This window comes from Melanostigma gelatinosum (genome assembly GCF_949748355.1).
Source record: "Melanostigma gelatinosum genome assembly, chromosome: 1".
NCBI classification, from domain to species: Eukaryota; Metazoa; Chordata; class Actinopteri; order Perciformes; family Zoarcidae; genus Melanostigma; species Melanostigma gelatinosum.
Genome location: NC_136634.1, coordinates 2,671,642 through 2,696,045, shown reverse-complemented (window position 1 = coordinate 2,696,045; position 24,404 = coordinate 2,671,642). Strand labels below are relative to the sequence as shown.

Genomic DNA, 24,404 nt, shown 5'->3' with positions numbered 1-24,404 from the left:
ACAGCGTGAAGGCGTCACTTCCGGGCTACCCCGCCCACAGCACAGTGATTGTTGTGGACAGGTAGAGACACGGACGGTTCGCTTTTTTTACTTGGTTTTTAACTCCCGCCTAAAAACCTCCACAGCTGGACTGAGTAGCTCGAGGGAGAGAAGGGAGGTGGTCTGGAGCGGGTCTAGAAGAGGACCGGTTTGGAGCCGATTTGACCCGGTTTGGAGCGGGTTTTGTAACCGGGTCTGGACCGTTTGTAAAGAAGAGAAGGAGGGAAAGTTTGCCTCAGCTTCAGGGTCACGGTGAGAAAACCTTCACCTGCTCCCTCTTTCCTTCCTTCCTCACCTTGTTCCCTCTTCACTTCGGTCCTCTGAGGGTGTCCAACGCGGTACCGGCTCGGCTTCCTGTTGAGCCTCATCGAGGTCGACAGGTAAGCAGCAGGTGGTGATTGGCTAACACCTGTTCAGGTGGTGCACAGAAGCAGAAGGAGACTTTCACATCAGCCAGTCAATGAAACAGTCACTTAGATGTAAATGTGTGTCCTTCAGTCTGTAAGCAGTGGTGGAATGAAACTAAGTAGACTACATGTACAAGTACTGTACTTAAGTACACGTTCAAGGTACTTTACTTGAGTCTTTATTTACTTTACAAATCACAGTTTTCCGTTCAGGTAAAATCACGTATCTCCAGATGTGTTGATGTTGAACGTTTGTGATGAAGTTTGAAGTGCTCCATACATTAATGCAGAACTAATATTAATCCAGAAACATCATATATATATATATATATATATATATAATGTAATATAATAGTAAAACACAGACAGGGAACGTTTTACTGCACAATTAATTATTTCCCTTGTCATACATTTTGCTGATTCACTTGTAGTGGAGTATTTCTGCAGTGTGGTATTAGTACTTGTACACAAGTATAGGAACTAAATACCTCTTCTCTCTGTCAGTGACTTTAACATCACTCACTAATTATGTCAGTAAATACTCAGTCGTGACGAAATCAAACGGTGAAACAATTAGTGAGTCGTGTCCGTCAGTCATCTGAACAGAAGCAGTCAGACCGGTCGGTCCTCTGGTGTCTGTAGACAGTCAGACGTGTGTGATTAAACTATAAAGACATTCCTACATGTCCAGACAGTGTGGGACTCATGCATATAGGTTATTGTACACACACACACACACTCTTCCACAAGCTAAAGCCAGCAGCTGGCTAGCTTAGCTTAGCATAAAAACTGGAAACAGCAGGAAACATCTACCCTGGCTCTGTCTGAAGGTAACACAACCCACCTCTGAAGCTACTAATTACCACAATATATTGTTTGTTTAATCCATATTTGTACTGAAATGTAAAAGTGTCGGACAAGTGGAAAGAAAACATCCAAAATACACATTTGGGTGTTTATTTTGCTACTTTGTCTATTTGTGTCTGTAGATTTCTTCTTAATTCACCAAAAGTTAGAATTAGATAGAGCCTCATTTGCATATTTAACACAACATTTCAGACAGAATATCATTTTCTTAATGTAAATAATCAACTGGGGAAGTTTCATGGCGATGTCTATTCGTTAAATGTTTACATTATCTGGGGTGTAGTGCAGTGTCTGACTGGCTGCTTCAGCTGTCTTCATGCGTCTTTATGGGAGAGGGCAGGCGCGTTGAGTGTCTGCTCCCTTTGTAAATAAAGCTTTCTGTTCACTTGCAGGTCGGTTTGAAGATTCATCAGAAGCACATGTTTTATTTTTCTCCATTTCCAACTGTAGTTTCAGGTTCAGTGGAGATGTAGGTTAATGTGTTGAATTATCTCACAGGATGTAAATGAATGTCAGCTTTATTGTTGATTCTGAACAGTAGAATTATTGTAAAGTTGATTTGATCACTGTGGAAACACAGTTTATTGAAATCGGGTTGTAATGAACTGTTTTGTGGATAATTTCTCAGTGTTCCTCCTTCTTCTAGTCTCTGCAGGGCCACTGGCAGTCATGTTCAGGTAGAGACCGCCTCCACGGCGCCCACCATGTGGAAGCATCTGGACAAGATCCGGTTCCGGGGCCAGAGGCGGGACGAGTTCCTGGATCTGGCCGATTCGCCCAATACGTCGGACACAGAATGCACCGAGGAGTTCGTGATTAAACCTCGACTCGTCTCCAGAGATTCGGAGGAGCTGAGAGAGGTGGAGGGAGAGCAGCAGAGTGACGCTCAGGTACGCACCTGAGAAAGTACTTCAGCCAGGATTAAAAAAATAAACATGTTTTTCTGATCTTTATGTGTGAAATCAACGAAATTCTGGTTTGACCGAGCCGGAACACTGCTAGCTGTGTTCACTTGACTCTCTTCCAATCATTTTAATCCATAAAGATGCAGGTTTGTTACCAACCTGCTACAAAAACGCTCCGTTACTCCAGTAAACTCCAGTAAAATGTCATCTTGTGACTGATGTATTGTTATATGTGACATTATTAGATTGTTAATATGTTACTGTTGTAGCTGCTCCAGTGGAGCTCGTATTAACTACTTTAACTACTAACTAAATGTGCAATATTTACCTCTATAATGTAGAAGTGTAAAGTAGGGTAACATGTAATTACCAATTTACAAATAGGATACAACCTATGTTACAAAAATACCAGATGTAAAGTATTCAAACAGTATTTTCAACATTTTTTCATTGTGTTTCACAGCGGTCTGACCACAGGTAATGCTATATAGCAGTATTATTCTTGTCAGACGTAGAGTTTCTTATGTTTCTCTTAATAAAAGTATTTGTGAAGGAGGTCCGTTGACTTCTGTTGAGATTTAAATGCTAACGTGTGAAGTTCACCCTGTTGAGTAAAGGTTTGTGAGTAGAGGAGGACCCAGCATTGATCCCTGTGGGACCCCACAAACATCGCTAACTGATTTTATTTCACTGTTTTATCACCTTCTATGTCGTCTGGTTATTTTATATTAATTTCTGTGTGTGTGTGTGTGTTTGTGTGTGCGTTTGTTCCTCAGGCTGGTCCAGGAACATTTTCTGCAGCTCTCCAAGACGACTCGAGGACGGATCTCAACGAGGTCAAGGGTCACCTAGAAATCGCTTTGTTAGAGAAACACTTCCTACGTGAGTATGGAATCAGTTTTACCTTGCGTTTGTGTCGAACTATTCTTGTTCCATCATTGAACGAGGTCGCTGCAGACGCTAAACTGATTGTTACTATAAGTGTCTGACGGCATTATGGAAAGGACCCTACAGAGAAATACAACATCTTCTTTATCTTCCTCTCATCTTCACGTGTCTGAGTTCAGTTTTCTCTGAGATTTTATTCTGAAAATAACCACTTAGATTCACTCCGACCAATCAGACCCGGAGCCTGATAGCTTCAGCCGGGTTAGAGCTGGTAAGTGGTTTTTGTCCTTCTAAAAGAAGTAAAATATCCTTTTGAATCTGTCAAACATCCCACAGCACACCAGCATGCTGGGTAATCCGTCAATATCTGTCCGTCAGCTTTATGTAACACGCACAGAGCTATTAATAACCCTGCTGACCTCGTCTGACACACACACACACACATTCACACACACACAGAGAAGAGGTGAATAAGGATGTTGTTTTTCCCTCGTTAAAAACAATAATAATATTTACAGGAATTAAACAAACTTGACGCCTCGTCAGCTCAGCTTAGTCATTGTTAGACGTTATGAAACAGGAAGTTCTCTACGAAGTAGTTATGGGAGAACTCATGATGTAGCTGAGGCTGTCTTAAAACAATATTCACCTGTTTGTATATTGAAACAGTTGTTCTTCACCGTTAACTGTTGTTTTGTATGTTCACCTTACTGTGAACCATTTACTGTTTGCATTCCTGGTGTTGTGTACATTTGGTTTTTGCACCTATTCTATTGATGATCTTTTGTTGTTTGTATGATGTTTTATTTGCACCACGTATGTTAGAGGTGGGGGAGAAATAGTATAACATAGTATCGCCATATTTGCGAGATATTTGACGCCAGGTATCAAACTGTTATGATACAAACTGTTAATAAAGCAAATGAAACCTTTTGGTAATAGTTGCGTTTCCAGTCCACTGGATGGTGCCGAGTTGAGTTATTTCTTGTGCTGTAGATATAACGGATGTTGACAAATTGCATAATTTGCAAATGAGAAAAGGGTTATGAATTGCAATACATGGCAATGTACGTTTTCGTAATACTCAGCATATTGCAAAATGTTTAAAATCGCAGTAAGGTCGTTCCTTAAATGTTGTTATGATATCGTATCGTGGGGGTCTCTGGTGATTCCCTCCCCTTTGCATTCCAATTGCTGCATTACTATTTCCCTGCAGATAAACAATAAAAAATAAAATAATCAGATAAGAAAAGCCCCCTGAAGGAGGCCAGATGTAGAGCAGAAGATGTCACCTGAACGCCTCTCACCTGGCGGTGACGGTGTGACGTCAGTGGTACTCACTTCGTCTCCATCATCATCCTCTGTTTCAGTGGAGGAGCTGCGGAAGCTTAAGGACGAGTCCAACGTGGATTCTCTGAAGCAGGAGCTGGAGAGGGAGCGCAGCAGGTGCATGGAGCTGGAGCAGAAGATCAGCGACGTCATCAAACCCAGGTGACTTTATTAGATGAGCTCGTGTGAGACGTCGGTCACAGCAGCTTGTTCTTGAGGGTTCGCGTCTTCGCTGACGCGGTCGTTTCTGTCACTTCACAGACCTGAAGACTCACCTTCTCAGACGCCTAAAGCCCCGCCCCCTCCTCCACCTGCAGTCACCAGCACAGGTGAGCGTCTGACACTTACCAACCACTTTATTAGGGACACCTACACAATGTAATGTGATCCAGTATCATCTCCATCCTTCTTGTAATACAGTAACATCCTGTTTTTACATGAATGCACGAGTAATGATACTGTAATTATATAATAGTATAACAGTCACACTTATATACTCTTACTTAATTAACATGTTGAGTGCTGGAGCTTTACTTGTAGTATTTTTACGGTGTGGTTTTAGTACTTCGACTGAAATAAAGGATCTGAATACTTCCTCCACCACTGAGTAACGGATGACTTTATCAATACTTTTGTTCCTGCTTTAGTTAGTAATTATGTTACATGTAAAAACATAGTTTAGGTTTTATTTGTCTATTTTTTTTTTCTAAATGTCTGAGATTTTAAGTTTGTTCCAGACCTCAGATTATGAACTTTAATAAAGTGCTAAAATGCTCACGAACCGGTCGGTTACCTCCATCGGCCTCTTGTCTTCTCCGTCCTCAGACAAACAGAAGGACACGTTGTCCGACAGCTTCCTGAAGGGGCTTTACGACCGCTTTGGCGTTTATATCGAGGACTTCCGCTTCCAGCCGGAGGAGCCGACGGTGGAGCCGGACGAGCCGCTGAGCGCCAAGAGGTGAAGAAGATGTTTACTGACGCAGTGACTGAAGCTGTTCTTCACTGTGTGTTCTTCAGTTGACTTAGAGCTGCATTTGTCTGGAATCTAAAATCAATATTCTGATCCACAGGTTGACTGAAAACATGAGACGGCTCAGTGAGTTTTTCTTTTCAGATTGTACTTGAAGGCAACACATCACATTCAGTACAGGGGGGTGTGCACAGACTCCTGTGCTCAGAGAAGCACTTTAGACGCTTTATTTAACCGTTTATTTAAAACAATAGAGAAGACAGTCTGTGATTGGTCAGTTGGTCCATTGTTGTGTTTTCAGAACGAGGATTTAAACCTGTGACCAATTTCAAGAGGAACCTTACTGCCTTATCCAGCTGGAACTCCGTCTACACGTCGGCCATCGCCTTCATTGTGAGTCCACACACGCACGCACACACAATTTATTGTCAATATACTCATTTGGGAAATATCATGTCCATATTTATTTTATTTAAATCTATTGATTTATTAAGAAATACCGACATATAATTGATCTGCTTCATGAATTATTTAGATACATTTAAGTTGGATAAAAGCATATTTTTAGCTGTTTACTTTTATTTGTGTGTTCTATGTTTTACTGTTAGAGCTGTATTACTAAGTACTTTATTATATTTACATATTATAAATAAACGAACACTTCATTCATATAGACTTGTCTTTGTCTTGATTCGTGTCACATTAAATAAATTCACCGTCATCCGTTTGTGTCCATTCATGTTTTTTATCATCTATATAAAGACACATTGCCTCACGTGTGTGTGTGTGTGTGTGCGTGCGTGTGCGTGCGTGTGCGTGCGTGTGCGTGTGTGTTAACAGGTCTACATGTACGCGGCGTGGCACGGCTGGGCCGTCCCCATGTTCCTGTTTCTCGCCATCCTCCGCCTCTCCTTGAATTGCCTCATCGCCAGGTCCGTGCAAGCCCCGCCCCCCTGCCTTTGTCAGCCAATCACACGGCCAGAAACCGTAAACCAGGTTCAGCACAGAATTTAATCTCTGCAACAGTGCGTCACACTCTCAAACACACACACACACACACACACACACACACACACACACACTCTCTCCTCCTAATGAACGTGTAAACCACTACAGGCCAGCCCTTGATTCTGGGTTGTTAAAGTGGACTTTTGTTAAGTTCTGTCTTTTAAACTATAAACTACCCCCCCTTCTTTTCCTCTTAAGTAGCTGTAGAGGTTGAATGGATTAAAATACTTCAGTCAGGGAAAGGAAACTGATTTTAAAAACGACACCACAGAAAGGTTTCTTGTTTGAATCCTTTTACATCTTCGCTGTCTTTTAAAACCACCTGGTAAATCTGAGCAGTTCTACATTTAAATCCCAGACACACGGATATGTCGTGAGTGTGAAATGATGTCATACATCTCACCTGTGTGTTCCCATGATGCACTTCTCTCAGAGGCTGGAGGATCCAGTGGAGCATTGTACCTGAAGTCTCGGAGCCCGTGGTGAGAGAACTCGTTTTACTCTCGTTTGATTTAGTTTTAAATCTTTCTTGTTTCATATGACAGTGAACAGCTCCGCCTGATGGACATGTGACGTTATTACATGTACTGTCAAATTAAGGAATGACGTTTTGATTGATATAATTAACATTTGGATCCCAGATTTTGCCTTTTTGAGATGAGTTCATAAATGTTACTGTTCTTGGATACAACATGTAGGTACTTGTAGATAATGTACTGAAGTATTTCTTTGTCATGTAACTTTATACTGTACTTTTTACTCCATTACATTTAATCAGCACGTTTAGTTATTTAGCAAGTTAGAGGTTCCGCACAGCCGCCCTGGTGTTTACAATCACTCTGCTTAGGTTGTCCCGCCCTAAATCAGTGTGCAGGTGATTGACAGGTCTGCTCCGTTTCACAGGAGCCTCCTAAAGAAGACCTCACGGTGTCGGAGAAGTTCCAGCTGGTTCTGGACGTCGCTCAGAAAGCTCAGGTGAGACGTGACGGAGCAGCCGGAGGCTCTCGGTCACCGTGTGACACCTGCAGGCAGATTTCACGACACGTGTTTGTTTGTTTTTGTTTGGTCCTCACAGAATCTGTTTGGGAGGATGGCAAACATCCTGGAGAAAATAAAGAAGTGAGTTTACTCTGCACACACTTTGTTTCAGGTTACAGTGAACTCGTGGTTCAGCCACAGATCTTTAATACGTGTGTGTGTGTGTGTGTGTGTGTGTGCAGTCTGTTCATGTGGGTTCAGCCAGAGTTGACTCAGAAGCTGTACGTTGGTCTGTGGGTGGCCTTCATCTCGTCCTGCCTGCTGCCGTTCAAACTGCTGGGATTCTTCATAGGTACAACACAACACCTGTCTGAGAGGACTCCTCTAGACGAGGAGAGGACTCCTCTAGACGGCCGTCTGAGAGGGCTCCTCTAGACGGCCGTCTGAGAGGGCTCCTCTAGACGGCTGAATGCTCTTTCATGCTCTGAGGTTGTAGAAAGTCCTCTTCACAACAATTATATATTTAGTTTCTGTACATGGAGAACAAGACAAAGTGAATATGAGAGTGAGTGTGTGATTCAGTCCTGCAGAGTGTCTCTGATCGGTGTCCTCCTCCTCCTCAGGTGTGTACGCAGGTATAAAGTTCTTCATCATCGATTTCATCTTTAAGAGTTGTCCCAAGCTGAGGCAGCGCTTCGACACGCCGTACATCATCTGGACCAACTTGCCCACCGACCTGCAGCTGAAGGAGCGCGGCGGCACCACGCTGAGCAGACGGGTCAGTCCCAACTCTCTGACAAGTGACCGGCTCACAGACCCGAAGCGCTGGTCTGGTGACACCTGGTGCAAACTGGTGACTGTGGTCCCAGTGGGGGATCTCTGGTCTGTGTTGGTTTCACTTCTCTGTTGTTTTTCTCCCTCGTGTGTGTGTGTGTGTGTGTGTGGTCGCAGTGTAGAGGTCAGTATTGTTTACTAGAGATGTAGAATCAATACAATCAGCTGTTGTTGTTATTAGTAGTCACAGTGACGGTCTGGTTTGTTCTGGAGTGAGATATATCAAAACCTACTAGTCAGTGTGTCACTCCCGCTCTCCAGAGGATGAACCCTTTAGACTGTAGCCACCTTTCCTGTAGCGCCTCCTGCAGGACGAACTTCGGATCAGATCCAACTTGAATATTCAGGCTTTTACGCTTCAGGTTTGTATCCAAATGTAATGTTTTTACCTGAACTGGTTTGGATCTTTTCTGAATTTGTGGATTTCGGCTTCAGGTTTCATGAAAAAGTGCAACAAACGATTGATGATGTCACGCAACCTTCAGAACAAACAGATACAGCTGCTGACATCAGGAGAGCGACGGTCGTAAAACTGCTCCTTTTCTGGAAAGTGTTTGTTGTAAAAAAAAAACAATGCAAATTTGATTCCGTTTCATAAGACGATCCAACTTTTAAACGACGGTTTACACGTTGATACGTCTCCAGGATTTCTGTCCACTTAAGATTTTAATGACCACTTTCGTCTAGCGCCACCCTGAGGACAAACTCAGGTTAAATCTTACCACGTGTTCCTGGTTTTACCCAAATGTTAAGGTTTGTGTCAACATTTTATTTGTGTTTACGTATGTTTTGGGTCCGGTTTTACCACCACGTTGGGAATGAATGTTTATGTTGGTTCTTTCCTCTCGTGCCACCTTCATTTTTAGTCCCACTACTGGTAAGACTCTAAGAATCTCTATCTATATATATATAGATATATCTCTATCTCTATCTCTATCTCTCTCAAGTTGTTCTTGTTGACTGTGTACTGCAGCTTCATTTTCTGGCCGTGTTGCTGAGGATGCCACCGCAACAAGCTTTTCTAATCCAGGAATCCCCCCCCCCCCCCTCTGTCTACCTGTCCAGGTGACCGTGCCGGCCGGCCGAGGAACCCTCGGCGCCGCAGCTCCTCTGAGCGTCAGCCGGGACGAGGACGGCGGACGATACTCCAGCACCAAGAGAGGAGCTTTTCACGACGTCTTCAGTCTGCCGGAGAGCGAGCGCCCTCTGACAGGTGGGGAGGAACCGTCGCATCTCGGCGCCACAATTCAAACTGCAGAAAAACCGTTTCATTCATTTTGTACACATTTCTCAGGACCGTAGTGAAGAATCTTTGCAAATTGAGTTCCCAAACGCAGTGTTTATTCAGCTAAATGTTAAATTATGATATTTATCTCTGAAAATAAGAGTCCAAATGCTCTGAGGAAGTCTTCACATTGTCTGGAATTTGACTCTGATGGGAAATAATGAATTGTTTATTCAGTTATGGCCCTTAAAAACATATATAAAACCATTGGAATGAGCCATATAACCACCGTGTTTCCACCCCTAAATCTCCAGAACAAGCTACCTGCAGCACGTGGCGTCAGCTGTTGTCTGATTCTTGTTTCTGTTGTCTCAGTGTGTGAGAGCGGCTGGCGCTGCTGCCTCATCAACAGAGACAAGAAGACACCGACGGACTACATCCGCAACGGGTACCTCTACGTCACCGAGAAGTGAGGCCCTCACGTCCTGTTGGCTCAGTTTTATTCTTTTCTCTCAAATTTGGTTGTTTTTTTCCCTGAAGATCTGCCTGGTATCTGAGCATATGTACTATTAAATAAATGTCTGTTAAGCATTAGTTTTAGTAAACAAACTTTATCGTCAGTCCAACGCGTTTACAGTAGTTCAGTTAATTATTCATCGACTCGACGTAAAATCCTGCAGCTCTGAGTTTTCTCCTCCGTCTCCTCAGCTATCTGTGTTTCGAGAGCTCCAGCTCCAGATCTGGATCCTCCAAGAGGAACAAAGTCATCAAGCTGCTCGACATCACCGACGTCCAGAAGGTACGTAGAGTCTCACTGAACCTCTCGCAGGACTTCAGTCATCGTCACCTTCGTCATCATCGCTGTCGGCGTGCTACACAGTCTGATAAGGAGGCGCATGGCTGCTCTATACTCTATTCCTGTTATCAATCATTTGTTCATCATTACATCAATTCCAGTTTGCTTCATGTTTTTCCTCTTGTTGTGGTTTCGGTACAGGAACTGATGCTGATTCGTGACAGTAGTTTATTTCGCCGTGTTGTCTTCTATTCACTCGCAGTACAAAGTGTTGTCGGTGCTTCCTGGATCTGGGATGGGCATCTCCATCGCGACGCCATCCACACAAAAGGTAGCGGGCCAGTCACGCGTCTATTTCAATCAACTCTTTGTGTTCAGCACTTGGAGTTGCGCTTGATGTACTCGTGCTTTATAGACACAGTCTGATTGATTGGTAACATAGAAGTTCGGTAAAGTAGAAGTGAATGACGCGGACTTACCTTCTGTTCTCCTGCAGCCCATGGTGTTCGGCGCGATGATCCACAGAGACGAGGCCTTCGACGCCATCTTCACTCAGTACAACAAGATCCTTAACGTGACGACAGCCACCGGCCCGGAGACACAGTAACACCTCCACAAGATGGCTGCCGTCTCTCTCGCACGCACGCACGCACTTCACTGTGTTCATCGCTGACGTCTTCAAACAGCTGCTGATTTTAGTTTGAGCTGCTCTCGTGTGATTTGAGCCGCCCCTTCAGTCATCAAACTAAATATTGATTAATATTACATCAGCCGATTTCCAACAAATCTCTGATTTCATGTCAGAATCAGCCAACGACCAAAACTGACCACTGTTACAGAAAGATCCCACAGAACAGACAACTGAACGGCCATCCTGACTGCTAATTTACCGTAAATTCTCAAATAATCGCCTGCGTAGACAAATAGAGGCCGGAGCTTTGAGGGTGACGTTAGCTGTACTACGTGGTCTCGCATGATAAATTCACTTTAAAGAACATTTTTGCGCAACAGCAGCTCACCACTCAAACACTCTCTCTGTTTAACATCAGTGATTGTTTCCAGTTGCTTCTACGTTTTTAATTCTATCCGTGTTCAGCTGCAGTCAGTGAAGCTCAAAACTTCCTGCACAGATGCTTCACATTAAAAGCCCTCCAAGGGCACAATCCCCCCTTTCCTTGGTTGGCTTTTAATGTGAAACACGAGCTACGACGTTGTTGAAAATCAGTCTTCAAGAAGCATTTCTGCATTTTAATTCCATCGCCACGGTTTGTTGAGGCCGTTGTGTATTTTCAGTTTACTTCCATGGAGGTACATTAAGATATTACACCAAAACGTTTACTACACGATGTGAGGTGATTACTCTATTGGCATTTTTGATAATTGATTTCTCATTTAAGTCAATTATCAATCGAAAACTTGACTGGTTCTTTGTTGAAAACTGAATATCTCTGTTTTGGACTGTTCGTCGGGCAAAACAAGACATTTGAAGACCTTGGAATCAGTGAAAGTTATAAAGAGACAGAAATACCATAAAACGGATAAACCCACTTGTATCAAACGATAATAGTTCATTTTAAAGACTTTGGCGTCAACTAGTGGTAAAACTAAAAATATAATCTTTAAAGTGGGGCTGCAACTTACAATTATTTACATTTTAATTAAATAAGTTGGTCTAAAAAATTAGAAATTTGGGGAAGTTGTCCAGAAGCCATCAATATATTTTTATTTTGTCTGACAAATAGTTCAAAATATTCAGTTTATAATGATGGAAACACCGCACTTACTTTCCTTATGGCAGCGTCACACTGACATATTTTACACCGATTTTTCTGAAGAAAAAGAAAATGTGTTTTAGACTTAATAAGTTGAATCTGTTGTTTCACAGTATTAGCAGTTTAACATTTTTAAACCTCATTAAGTTTCATTAGTGTCTTCAGGGATTTGTAAAAAGTTCATCATACGACTGTACGACATCATACGGCAGCACAAAAGCCCTATCTCGCAATGTTAAAGTAAGCGAAACATAATGCGTGCGTAAACAAACAAACGGATAAAGCGAGCCTAAAACTCACGAACTGTTGTTGATCTTAGCGTTAGCCGACGTGTTTTCTTGTTTGAAAGATATCCTGGTACGGAGTTTCAGCCTCGGCTAAGAGGCTAAACAAAAGGCTAAAATATATATTAAATATGTTGAGCTCCTGTTTAAAGTGTCAATAGACAAGTTTTTTGCTTTGACTCATCAATATGTACTAAATGTTGTTTGCACAATGTAATGGCTACGGCGGTGGAACAACAGACGTAACTTTGGAAAACAAAATGCAGCCGCATTGGGAAGTCATTCTAATCTAATATAATATATTTCTTTCTTTTCCCCCGATGGTCTGAATAAATACAATTAACTAACGCTAATAAGTGCCCTTTGAGTAAAACGGAAAGCGATCAATAATATCACTTGTCAACGCGAGAGGGGGAAAATTGAAAAGTTGTCTTTTGCCACTTTAAGTATGTATAACTTTTTTTTTTTTTTCTAACCGTAGCTAACCGGCTAAAGCTAAACAAGCTAAAACAAAACGGTGACGTTTTTTCTGTCCAGATTCTCTTTTTACTTTGTTCAGAGACGGCAGGTGTTGCAGAATAAATTACAAAAACTAATTTGTTCTCACAAACGAATGATTGTTGAGCTACTTGGCTTTTAAACTTTTAATTAAAAATTTGAACCGAGATAAGTAGACGACGTCCTAACATTAATTAAGTAAACTACTTTTTTCTTTTTTTGTTGCGTCCTGATGAAGTGTTTGTTAGCCAGCTAATGAGCAGCCATCTTACATTTTATAATAGTGTATCTGTCACTGTGTAGTAACTATTAACTGTCAGTCTGAAGGCTGTCGCACCAGCATTTATTACTTTTATTTCACGGGAAATTCACTCCAAAAAAAAATTGTCTAAAAAGACAAACTGTCCAAAATAGATCCTTTTTGATGAAAATGAGGTAATATTTCTGGTAATAATTGTTTTTTAAATTGCACATTGAGCATACATTTCAATGAAAGCGTCAGTATAACATTATATCAATGTTTTTATTCAAACATGTTTTGATAGATCTTTCTCACTTTAGTGATCGGGCCTCTCAAAGCTCTTTCGTTGCCAAGTATTTTGTCTTTTGTAGTTGTTGATTTTGTTTCTCATGAAAATAAAAGTTTTAGCTGTTTTTGTTTTTTATTGTTGCAGTATTGATGCCAGTTATTAACGCCACGTTGCCTCATCTAGACTTTGTGTGTTCTGCGCTTCCTGATTCCTAATCTTCCTCCGTTTGTTTTGTGGATTCTCAGGTTTTAGTTTCCGCCTCGTTTACGTTCACGTCTTCTGTTGAGTCTTTCGGATTCAATGGTTTTATAAAATGGTGTCATTGTACTAATAGGTGTTTTTTCTTTCTCTTTTTTTTATTTTTATGAAATGATTTCTGTTGTTTAAAAAGTGATGTAGTTTTTTTTTTAAATTGAAGTAAAATCAAATGTCAAACACTGAGTCTGTTGTTGTTTCTGTGCAGTACCCGCTTCAGCCTGTTGGTGTCGGTAGAGAATCATCTGCAGGTTAAATTCTTCCTCTGTTGTTTCAGAAGGAGAGTTTGCGTCTCTTTTTTAATCATTAAGGAGACCGTAGGAACCACATATCAAATATAATAAGAAAATTAATATTGACAGAAATGTCTTATTTTTTGACGAGTTAAAACAATACAAGTTGAAGAACTGATAAATAAATAGCTTTATAATGAATAAGAGTGTATTAATGGTTTGAGCCAAACAATCAACAGACATATTATTTCCATTCCTTCAGTTCATCTGCTGACAAACGTTGCTGTTACCTGCTCCGTGTTATTTAATGGAGTTCAGAGTTTGCTTCTGTCATGATGTTTTACAGCCTTCGGTATCAGCAGGGAGGGTTTTATTATCACCAGACTAACAGCAGATGTGCGTGTTTTTATCTCCGGCTGTTTCTCTCCGTGCATTTTCTAGATTCAAACGACATGATTGTATTCATCCGTCAGTGCTGAACGAACATCGTAACCAGTGAATCATCAACTCGAAGTACCAGTAAATCTGGGAACTTCTCTGCCAAATATATAAAAGGAGACGATAAAAGACGAAACTCACTTTCATTCTTTGAAAATAAAGGATTAAGAATGTGCTGTAACGCCTTAACACACAAGTTAGTTAGTAAGTTTAAAATACATATTTGATTTTAGTGAATATAAATCAATACCTTTTAATAAAAACATCTTTGCTGTAACTGCACTACTAGCAAGGACCACTAGGGGGTCCATAGAAACCCTATTAGTCGCCTGAAACTCATTTAATACATGAACATAATATCTTTATTCAGGTTACTCTGCATTAATTATGACACTGGAAGTATTTACATAAACAATAAAATGCTGTAAAAGGTTAAATTTATTTAAAAGCTTCACACACGCAGGGCAAGACTCGATTATGAATTTGATTATTTGTTTCACTGTTTTTCCATGAGGTGCGTTCAGTGCTGGTTCTGTGTCACTGGTCCTCTATCATTAATTGATGAGGCAGATTATTACAAGACTGCTGATAGATCATTAGATTTCTATTACGGGCGGTTTCACGCTACATACTCGTCTTTCCCTTTTGGCGCCTTTCACAGACTAATGGCCAACGCTTCGTCACCCTCCGAGTCGTCTTCCCGATCCTCCATCTTCACCCCGAGTCCACTGTCCAGATCCGTGTCGTTAAAGCCGACCCTCTGGGTTTTTACCCGTGGGACGTCGTCTTCGTCGTCCTCTCTGCCGCTGGACGGCTCCTCGTCTTCCTCCTCGCTGTCGTCCTCGCTGCTGTCCGGGATGATGACCACCTCCTCCTTGGCGTCGGGGTCGATGTCCTCCTTGAACCAGACCGACTTGTACCCGTCGTCCACGCGCCTGTCCTTGGTCAGGATGGGTCTCACCTCCTTCTCCTCGTTGTCCGAGCCCGCCCGGCTGACGTCGTCGTGCGGGAGGTCGCGCAGCGGCACCGAAGACTTGGCGACGAGCGGAAGGTCGCCCGCCCCTCCACCGGCCCTCACGCTTCCCGCCGCTGGGCTGCCGGAGCCAGTACTGTGTCCATCTTCGTCGTTTTGGAAGGCCTCATTGGTGTACTGGATGCCCCCCTTCTGACTGCCTTGACCCAGCTGTGGAAGGAAAACACATTCTTTTAAAATCAAGATTAATAGTTCAAAGTCATGTTGGTGACCACTAGAAGCTGCAGTGTTTATTACATACCACACTATGGTAAACTATTGGGCCTGGCTTCCATTGAATGTTTGTCCCACGAGTTTTACATTAAGGCCCAATGTCCCCTTAAAGCCTCAAACCCTGAACCCTCAGGGACTTACTGACGTCACCCGTTAAACAGTCGAGCGCGAGAGACTGTGAAGGCTTAAAATGGTGTAAATACGAATGGGACAAGGCTTTGCTGGAGGTTGGGATTGGGCCTTAGTCCCTCCAGGTTTGGAGGCCTTTAAAGAAGGTTCTCATGGATGTATTGAGGAGAACAGGGTGCAGCATTCAAGAACAACTCCCCTATGAAAGTTGCTCGCACAAATGCCGAAAAAGGCTCTGCAGGCTTCCTTCTGCTGTTTTTAGGCCCATAGAGCGAGCTCAGTCGGACTCGACGTCGGAGACTTTCAAAATGTTATTGAACCAAATTCTATCCAGAGATTATGACTTGAACTTTGAAAGACATTTGGAATTCTAGAGCGCAAATCTTCCAAATCTGGTCCATCTTTAGAAGAATAAAGATGGACCTAGAAGAAAGGGGAGGTGTTAACAAGTTTCATTTAAATCTGACCATTAGTTGAAGTGATTTATGTCTCAGATTCCTGTAAAATAGATGTGTTAAAATGAGATTAAGTTGGTCTCTTGTACAAAGTGTTCTGCACGATATTCCTAAATCAGTCACAGAGTTGAGCCCCTTCAGTCACTCCGAGCATTTTCACAACCACTTTGAACTTACAGAGCTTCGGAACACGCTGGCTTCAAAGATCTTCCTCCAGTCCGCGTCCCCCCTCCGGATGCGTAGTGCGAGCACCACAATGACCACCAGACAGACGAGCAGCAGGACCCCCAGGGTCGCACCGAGCGCTGCCATGTCCACCGGCCCATAGCCACCGGACGGTACGATCACTGCGGGGACAAAAGCAACTAAATACAGAAACCCAGCTAAATCTGGAACCAGAGTGGCGGTAAATCTTGAGTGTAACATTCTAAACAGATAAATGGTTTGGACCGAGTCTGGACCGGGTCTGGACCGGGTCTGGACCGAGTCTGGACCGAGTCTGGACTGGGTTAGTGTATGACATCAGCCTTTTGAACTCCAGCTGGCAACAACTTTCCCTCCTTCACCACTAACACTTGCGTTTTATGCTTTAACACTTTTTTATGGCAAAATATACAATGATGTTTTTGGCCCTTTTTTTTATCAAATTGCACACTATAGTTTTTTTAACATTCTTTAAGGCATACTATACTATGACAATGAGTTTTTGTTTTTTGTTCTTCACAAGTTTAAGAATGTCGAGCTGGTTCAGCATTGAGCTGGAGGATGAATACAGGAAGGTCGGTGCAAAGCTTGACTGCTGTCACTGTGGTTGGTTGCTTTTCATGTCAACAACAAAACACTTTGTCTTTGCTCTTGATCACATTGAGAACGCTACTATTACAGGAACTTAAAAGACCGCGTGAGGATCGCTCTCATCTCAGCATAACAGGAAGACGTTCGAGATGGCGGAGGGTGTTGAGAGAAAAGTGTGACCACCTGTGTGAGGGTCAGCTGTGCTGGCTGTGGCGGCGCTTCCTTCACTGGTCACACTGGGATTAATAGTGGAATTGCTGCCTTCACTGGTCGTGCCAGCGACAGTAGTTGAGAGGCTGATGGAGGTGGATGCAGTGGGGTTGGAGGTTGACACTTCTTCTGTGGTTTTGCTGTTGGTGGAGGTTTCCCCTATTGACGTCGTGTCCATACTGTCTGTGGTGCTGAGAGGCAAACTGGTGGTGGTTAGACCTATGAGGAGAACACACTTTGAAGCCTTGTGGTTTCACCTCGTGCTCCTGTTCTCTCCCAACTTTAATGGTTCTTCAGATGAAATGGTTTTTAATAAACTTTGCCACGAACAATCACTGGACCCCAACGGTGCAGACATGTGCTCCAGCTAGCTAAGACTGCATGAAGAGGTCTTTGACCACATCCAAGTGAACTCTGTTGCAGTTTTTGGTGACATGAGAGCAGACCAACCACAGGACTGTGCCACAGAGGAGACATGGCACAACAACAAAAAAGAACCGAAGGCAGTTGAAATGGAAATATCAGCCTCTGCTTCCCATGCAATAAATGAGACAGGCCGAACGGGTTGACCCAGGGTAAAAATGTACACCTACAAGCTCTTCATTCTGACCCTCATGTTTGCATGTATTTGATCGTCCTGCATTGGAGGATAACGCTGCGTTGATGAAGCAGAGCCAGAGCGGTTTAGTTGTCTGTAATAGAGCCGTCTGTGAGGGTTCTCTTCCTACCTGAAGTCACATCCAAAAACAGCTGAGCTGAAGTTGATTCTCCGTTAGCCGTGTCCGATGCCACCAACTGGAAGAACGAAGTTTCAGTGGAAAATTACAATCATCATTCAGTGACTTTAAGTTTCAGTAGAAGTTGTTAACTCACTCGTAGAGCATATGATTGCTTTGGGAGATCCGTTGTCATGAACAAATAGCCGCCAATGATGGAGAAAGCACTGTAACCATCGATGGAGTAGGTGATGTGGGGATTTATACCCTGTTTTAACAGAAGTGAAAAGGTTAGTGCAACACATCAAGTAGACAGACAACTCACGAGGAAGACTTCAATAACAATAACACTCAATAACAGTACGATGAATGTTCAGTTAAACAGTAACGCTTTTAGTTCACAACAAAGCTGCTTCAGCCAGCAGAGTTAGCTGAAGTTAAGAGGGCTTAACAAACATGTTGAACTGTTAATGCAAAAAATTCAGGTGCACTTTAACCTCTAAATACAGTTTAAAAAAAGAAACAGCCTCTCCGATCAAAGGTTTGTGTTTCTGGACAATTTCTTGACGATCTCAGATATTAACTTGTTGAGTAAAATGTTTTTATTACTGATAAAAAGATGACGGACAAAAGAACAAAAACTGGAAACTAGAATTTGACTTTTATAAAAACTGAATGTCAGAAGTAAATCTTCAACATTTTGTTGAAGAAAATCATCATAACTTTGAATTGAACTTTGAATTGAACTTGAATTGAACTGAACACATTTGGGCTCGCAAGCAACAGTTATATAACGTGTTATGTAACACACATTCTGGTTCACAGCAACGTTCTTAGGAAATTATTATGAAGCGCCAGACACAATGTAATAAATCTCTCTTAAGTGTACCAAAACATTTCCATACATGGAGCTGTGTGTTGCCAAAAGGTTGACTTGACCAGAACATCGACATGAGAACATGCCCTAAATAAGAGACCAGATGTGCGATGTTTTTCGGTTCAACGGACAGTGGAACGTAGCTTTACGTACATTTTGACTATAAAAGTGATCTGTGAAAAGTAGTACATTGGAATCTGTTTCGATGTGCTAAACTCGGTGATGTTGACGAATATGCATTAAAACAATTCCCGCTGGTTGCAACTCCAGTTCGCCGTCTCTTCTCGTCATTTTGCCACAACAATTTCCACTCCACTGAAAATGTCGGTAAAAAGGGTGGAGAGAAGACGCACTTCGATCCACTCGAGTCTGGAATCAGTGTTTTTACCCCGGTGCCATTGTAGTCATCGTCCGTGGCGAGGATCCGCAGCGGCTCATCTTTGGACTTCGGGTCCATCGCCATGATGCCCACTCCGGTGATGACGCCGTCGTACTGAAGCCTCTGAAACTGTGGAAAGTAGAGACTCTTCACCTGAACGCTGACCGTGACGGTGGTGGTGGCAAACTGAAAACTGTTTGTCTTCTGAGCGGCCTGGGAGAGAGAAACAGAAGGACTGTAACCATCAGTTGCAGCACTACGCAACATCAACACTGACGGGACAGTTAAAACAAAAGAGACACAAAGACGCCATCATTTCAACGACACATTGGATAAAAACAAGTTTTCTCTTTACCAGAACTGTCAGACTGATCGTCCCCAACACATCGGCCGGCTTCAACATGGTGATGTTCCCCGTGTTGGGGTTGATCTGAAACAGACCGCCTCCATCTCCTAAAACAAAGACAGACTGAGCTGCTTCTACCTGCCGATCATCAACAACTTCCATCAGTGGATGTTGACATCAGACTGAGGAACAAACCACTGTTGCTTACCGGCCAAGAACGAGTACGTCACTTCCTCGTTTATCCCTGAATCTCCGTCGATGGCGTACAGCGGTCCTGGTTCCAGAGGTAACACTCCGGGCTGCAGAGGAGAAAACACCCTGATCATCAGCATCATCATCGTGTGCCTAAGTCGGCGATGGAAGTGGTCGTTTGGCGTGAACACAGACAGACATTAGAGGCTGCATTGAGGCCTCGGTCTGCTTCAAACTAAGGGCTTGTCAGATTGTCTTACAGCGTCTGAAACCTTTCTTCAGAATGCAGAATAGTTTTTTTGGACAAGGTGAGGTGTGTGGAGGTGTGAAAGTAGGGGTTAGAACTTCCCTGTCAAGCCCTCTTTTTCCATTCTCCGCACAACTACTTCTGTCTCTTGTCACACGCTCAACCGTCCAAATGTAGCGAAGAATCGGCAAAAAGAATCTGAATTAATGTCCGTTTCCAGCCACTACCGTTGTGCGATTATTAGGAGTTGGTTGGTGGCTCTAATGTTTGAGTCGGGTGCCGTTGATGAAGAAAACACAATGTAAATATGGCATTTATGTCGGCTTTATGTGAGGAATGCTACAGTGTCTTCATCGCTCCACACAGACCCGATGTTTTCATCTCTTCAGTGGAATCATCATGTTCTTCATGCAGAGTCTGTTTTCCCGTTACACTCGGTCACATTTTGTTTTTAGATTAAAAACAAAACAAAAACGTTTCTACTTTCTTGTAGTATCTGAACGTGTGCACCGATATCCCTTTTTGAACGATTCATGGCATCAAGTTAAACTTCAGAGAGGGAGCTCGCTGATTGGCTGCTCATGGATGAAACACTAATAAAGTTTCCAGATGAAGAGTCGCACCTTTCGTTCGTTTAAGACGACCATGCCGGTGTAGCCGTTGCTCTGGCAGATCACAGCCCCCCCAACCTCATGTTTGCTGCACGGCTGGAACCACGGCGGCCTGTTGTCACCGTCCAAGATGGTGACCAGGATGGTGGTGGTGGCACTGAATGAAACATTGTCCAACGGCGTGTCCTTTGAAAAGAAGAGGGACAATCTCATTATTTTACTACAACGTAGCTACAGTACGACGGCAGATCACTGAGAAACGGGACTGAAACTTGTCTCACAAGGTTCAGCTGTTCAGGGACTCAACGTCCTGTAAAATCCAAACATTTTACAGAACCTGCAAACTTATTATTTTGGCTCCTGAATTGAATTTAAGTCTCTGGAAGACAATGTATATTAGCTTCAGCCAAATTTGAGTCCTTTTGACTTGTGTTAGCTTTAGTCAACAACAAACTAAATCATTTTAGAATTCACATGATGTCTCAAACGCTGAAGAGAGCATCTCTGACCTCCAGACACTGAAAGAAATATTTGATTTCATTGAATCTGACAAAGGGAAATCAGAGTTTGGAAGCAGCAATGAGCAGTACTCACCTGAGCGGTTAATATCAGTCGGACATTTTGGACCTTCTCGTAGTCGAGACGCATCGCAACGAGGAGATCCGGGTTGGTAGACGACATCAGCGTGAAGCCGTTCTGCAGAAATCCAACGGGACAATGAGATGTCTTTAGATCCGACCCTTGAGCTAGCAGTTTCATCCTCCGTCCAGTCTTTGTGCTCAGCCAAATATTTCCTGGGCATTAGGGGTGTAACGGTACGCGTAGTCGTATTGAACCATTCGGTACGAGGCTCACGGTTCGGTACGCATGACGAATCGAATACGTTTGAAAAAATAAAAAATAAATACTTTTTTTTTCAAACCTTTATTTAACCAAGTTGTCCCATTGAGATTAAAAATCTCTTTTGCAAGATGTAAGTAACAATACTACATAACATTAAGGAGCAGTTTTTGTTTTTATGTTATGTGTTGCTAAGAAGACACCCCAGAAGATGAGTCACTCAGGTATAGTTCCATCATTGTTCAAAGTCAAAGAATAACGTCATGATGTCAGTTGTAATGAATAAATACATTTTTAAATCAAGTACATTTCTCTGCATTTATAGTTTTCTACTGTACCGAAACGTACCGAACCGCGGCTCCACTGTATCGTACCCAACCCAACCGTGAGTTTTGTGAACCGTTACACCCCTACAGGGCATGTATTAAAATATAAAGCAAATATCTCATCAGACTCCGGGGAAGACAAACAACAAGAGGATTTATCTAAATGTTGGAGCTACTGAGAGATAAAAGAAAAACAAGCAGGAGATCTTACAAATTCAGACGTCAGCGTGTAGGAGAGCGCTTGAAGATCTAAGTCCGTGGCTTCGAAGCGGCCTACACTTGTGCCTAAAGGAGACATCTGGGACAAAAACCGTCAGAGTGATGAAATATGAACCTGGATCACAGTCAGCAGCCACATCACTGCTTTTGTTCTGGAAACTCATTGAAACTCACATCAATAGACCCATGTATAAACATATAACGTTCCTATTCATACCAAAGGTATCTGTTGAATATGACATTCCAATCATGGGTGTTGATCTGCGCACTAGAGCCTGAAATATGATTGTGTTTCTTTCATTGTAACCAAACCATGAAATATGTGTCCACATACTTCTGGCCATAGTGTACTGTAATCCAGAGTACCTTGGACGTTAACACGGGATGAAAATAAATTCATCAAAACAACATTTTCTCATTGGTCAGGTCTGTAAGGCAGCAAACAACTGAAATGCTGAACAATGATTTGTGTGTATCTGAAGGTATTGATCAGACTCTTACCTCATTGACATTGACGCGGTACGGGTTCTGGTCAAAGACCGGACGGTTATCATTCACATTTACCAAAATGACAACAATGGTGAGAGGAAGCTGGAAACAAAGAGACACACGCCTGGTTCAAACTACTCGTTTTGCTATTGATTTTATATCCTTACAACTTTTATTGCAAAGAACTTGTAAATAATATGTAACTGTACATTAAGAACATGAAATAAATCAAAGACGCAGAATTCTGACATCCATCTGTCTAACCTGTACAGGCTTAACATGTTCAGTGTATGCAGACAGAGTTACCTCGCTGCCGGTGGCCGTTTCACTGCAGATGATATCGACTGAATGAGTTCTTCCAGTCTGCAAACAAAACAAAACTTTTATGCTCAGCAGGTATTTTGACAGACGAGTATCTAAACTGAGAAAGGGGGGTTGGATCCGTTTGACACCATAAGTCACGACCTACATACCTCATAGTCCAACACCTCCGCGGCGAGCAGCTTGTTTCCATCCAAGCGGAACGGGTTGTTGGGGTTTGCAGGAGGTTTGAACTCGAGGGTCACCCCGGGTCCGACCACGATCGTCAGCACGACTTCATCCACCGTGTTGTTTTCTGGAAAATCCACCTGTGAAACTGCAGAACAGACTGTTGGGAAAGAAGAAGAAGAAGAAGAAGAAGAAGAAGAAGAAGAAGAAGAAGAAGAAGAAGAAGAAGAAGAAGAAGAAGAAGAAGAAGAATTGGAGAATGAAACGTTCAGTACAGTTTCACCTGTGTGTGTCCAGTACAAAGCATCGGAGTGATCGCTCAAAATTATGAAAAACTTTGAAGTGCTTAGAGGTTCAGACCCGGCATGCACGGAAATAGTCTCAAAAATACTTCATAAAGATGTGAAGGTTCAAATAGTATTAGCTTGACAAGCTTAGTAGAATCTGTTACATCACAAGTAAGTAACATGTGATTTTATGCTGCAACCGCTTGAAAAGGACGGATTCACTGCACACTGCAACCAGAGGTTGCAGAGCCTTTGCCACAGCACTCTGAAGTTGATGGAATTATTCTTGTCATGCATTTGGTAGCTGGTTGTTTTCCACCCCGACAGCTTTTTGCCTGCACCGCCTGATCGGAGCATATTTGATCAGTCAAGTTGCAATTATTTTATTAACAGGAAACAATTTAGAGATAACTGCAACTCTAGAGGGGAGACAAAAAAAAATCTCTTCCTATTTTTTAAAAACCTTTTACGAAACATTTTCTTTTTTTGTATGAATGTGATTTACAGGTACAGTGTTTAACCACCTGAACATAAGAACAGCTGTCTTTGTCTCTTAGAAGTTGTTGAATCCTTTACACTGGACCCTAAATGATCAGCTGCTGGTGAATAAAAGCCCCAAATCAACCATAGATCAATTGATCAATAATCATAGTTTGAATCCCTAAATTGAATGTCAGCACTTAATCTAACCGTCTCCACCCTTCACCTGTCCGCTCCACTCAGCTCTTCCACTGTCACGCTTCTTCCTGCTTCAGTCGCCTGAGCTCCCTCTGCTTTTTATTCCACTTTATCGATGTAAACTCTCACATTGCGAGTGGTTATAGCTCATCAGGCAACATGTTCGCACCCTGGTGTCTCTCTGTGAGGCCACAGCAGCAGATAAAGCAGCGGCGGTGAACAGCGGGCTTCACTCACTGTTGGCAGCGGACGTTCGCAGCAGAGTCAGAAGCAGAAAGCAGACGCACGTCCTCGCGGTGAAGTGTGGATGAAAGCCGTCCATGTCTCCGTCCATGTCTCCGTCCACCTTGTCTCAACTGATCCGTCTCCGTCTCTGCTCTCGACTTGTCTTGCTCAGCTTTATGGCTGCGGTGGACTTTTCCCCGTCATAAAAACAGATCAGTCTGTTTGTGCTGGGAAGTCATAAAACCTCATTTGTGACAAATTGTCTTTTATTTGATTGGTTTGACTTGAGGCTCATCCTGGTCACATGTTTACACGTAGACAGAAGTTGAAAGAATTAATGAAGTCTTTAATTAAGTTTTTTTATCAACTCATGTCTTCATGTCAGCATGTCC

The 24,404-nt window shown here is 42.7% G+C and overlaps 2 protein-coding genes across 2 annotated transcripts; one reads left to right on the top strand and one right to left on the bottom strand.

Annotated features, from left to right (window-relative positions):
- Window positions 1-143: 143 nt before the first annotated feature.
- Window positions 144-13,757, top strand: LOC306780224 (GRAM domain-containing protein 4-like). The gene is made up of 19 exons (XM_079272505.1): window positions 144-291; window positions 1,960-2,203; window positions 2,995-3,100; window positions 4,477-4,597; window positions 4,697-4,764; window positions 5,261-5,393; window positions 5,506-5,531; window positions 5,707-5,798; window positions 6,246-6,337; window positions 6,847-6,895; window positions 7,317-7,388; window positions 7,489-7,532; window positions 7,634-7,743; window positions 8,015-8,169; window positions 9,291-9,438; window positions 9,826-9,919; window positions 10,159-10,249; window positions 10,509-10,577; window positions 10,743-13,757. Exons 2-19 carry the CDS (start codon window positions 2,018-2,020, stop codon window positions 10,851-10,853), a joined length of 1,767 nt encoding a protein of 588 aa, XP_079128631.1. The 5' UTR covers window positions 144-291; window positions 1,960-2,017; the 3' UTR covers window positions 10,854-13,757.
- A 1,154-nt stretch (window positions 13,758-14,911) lies between these two features.
- LOC306782845 (uncharacterized protein) lies at window positions 14,912-24,121 on the bottom strand (the record flags this gene model as incomplete). Its single annotated transcript, XM_079276321.1, has 14 exons — window positions 14,912-15,439; window positions 16,264-16,433; window positions 17,065-17,310; window positions 17,820-17,886; window positions 19,073-19,276; window positions 19,419-19,516; window positions 19,618-19,708; window positions 20,472-20,645; window positions 21,054-21,155; window positions 21,837-21,923; window positions 22,346-22,435; window positions 22,640-22,696; window positions 22,807-22,970; window positions 24,025-24,121. The coding sequence occupies 14 exons, from the start codon at window positions 24,119-24,121 to the stop codon at window positions 14,912-14,914; spliced, it is 2,175 nt and encodes a 724-aa protein (XP_079132447.1).
- Between the last annotated feature and the right edge of the window lie 283 nt (window positions 24,122-24,404).

Coding starts and splice junctions, on each gene's coding strand:
- LOC306780224 (XM_079272505.1), top strand. CDS start 2,018: ATGTGGAAGCATCTGGACAAGATCCGGTTCCGGGGCCAGAGGCGGGAC. Junction 3,101..4,476: donor GTTAGAGAAACACTTCCTAC/GTGAGTATGGAA, acceptor CCTCTGTTTCAG/TGGAGGAGCTGCGGAAGCTT. Junction 7,744..8,014: donor ACTGCTGGGATTCTTCATAG/GTACAACACAAC, acceptor CCTCCTCCTCAG/GTGTGTACGCAGGTATAAAG.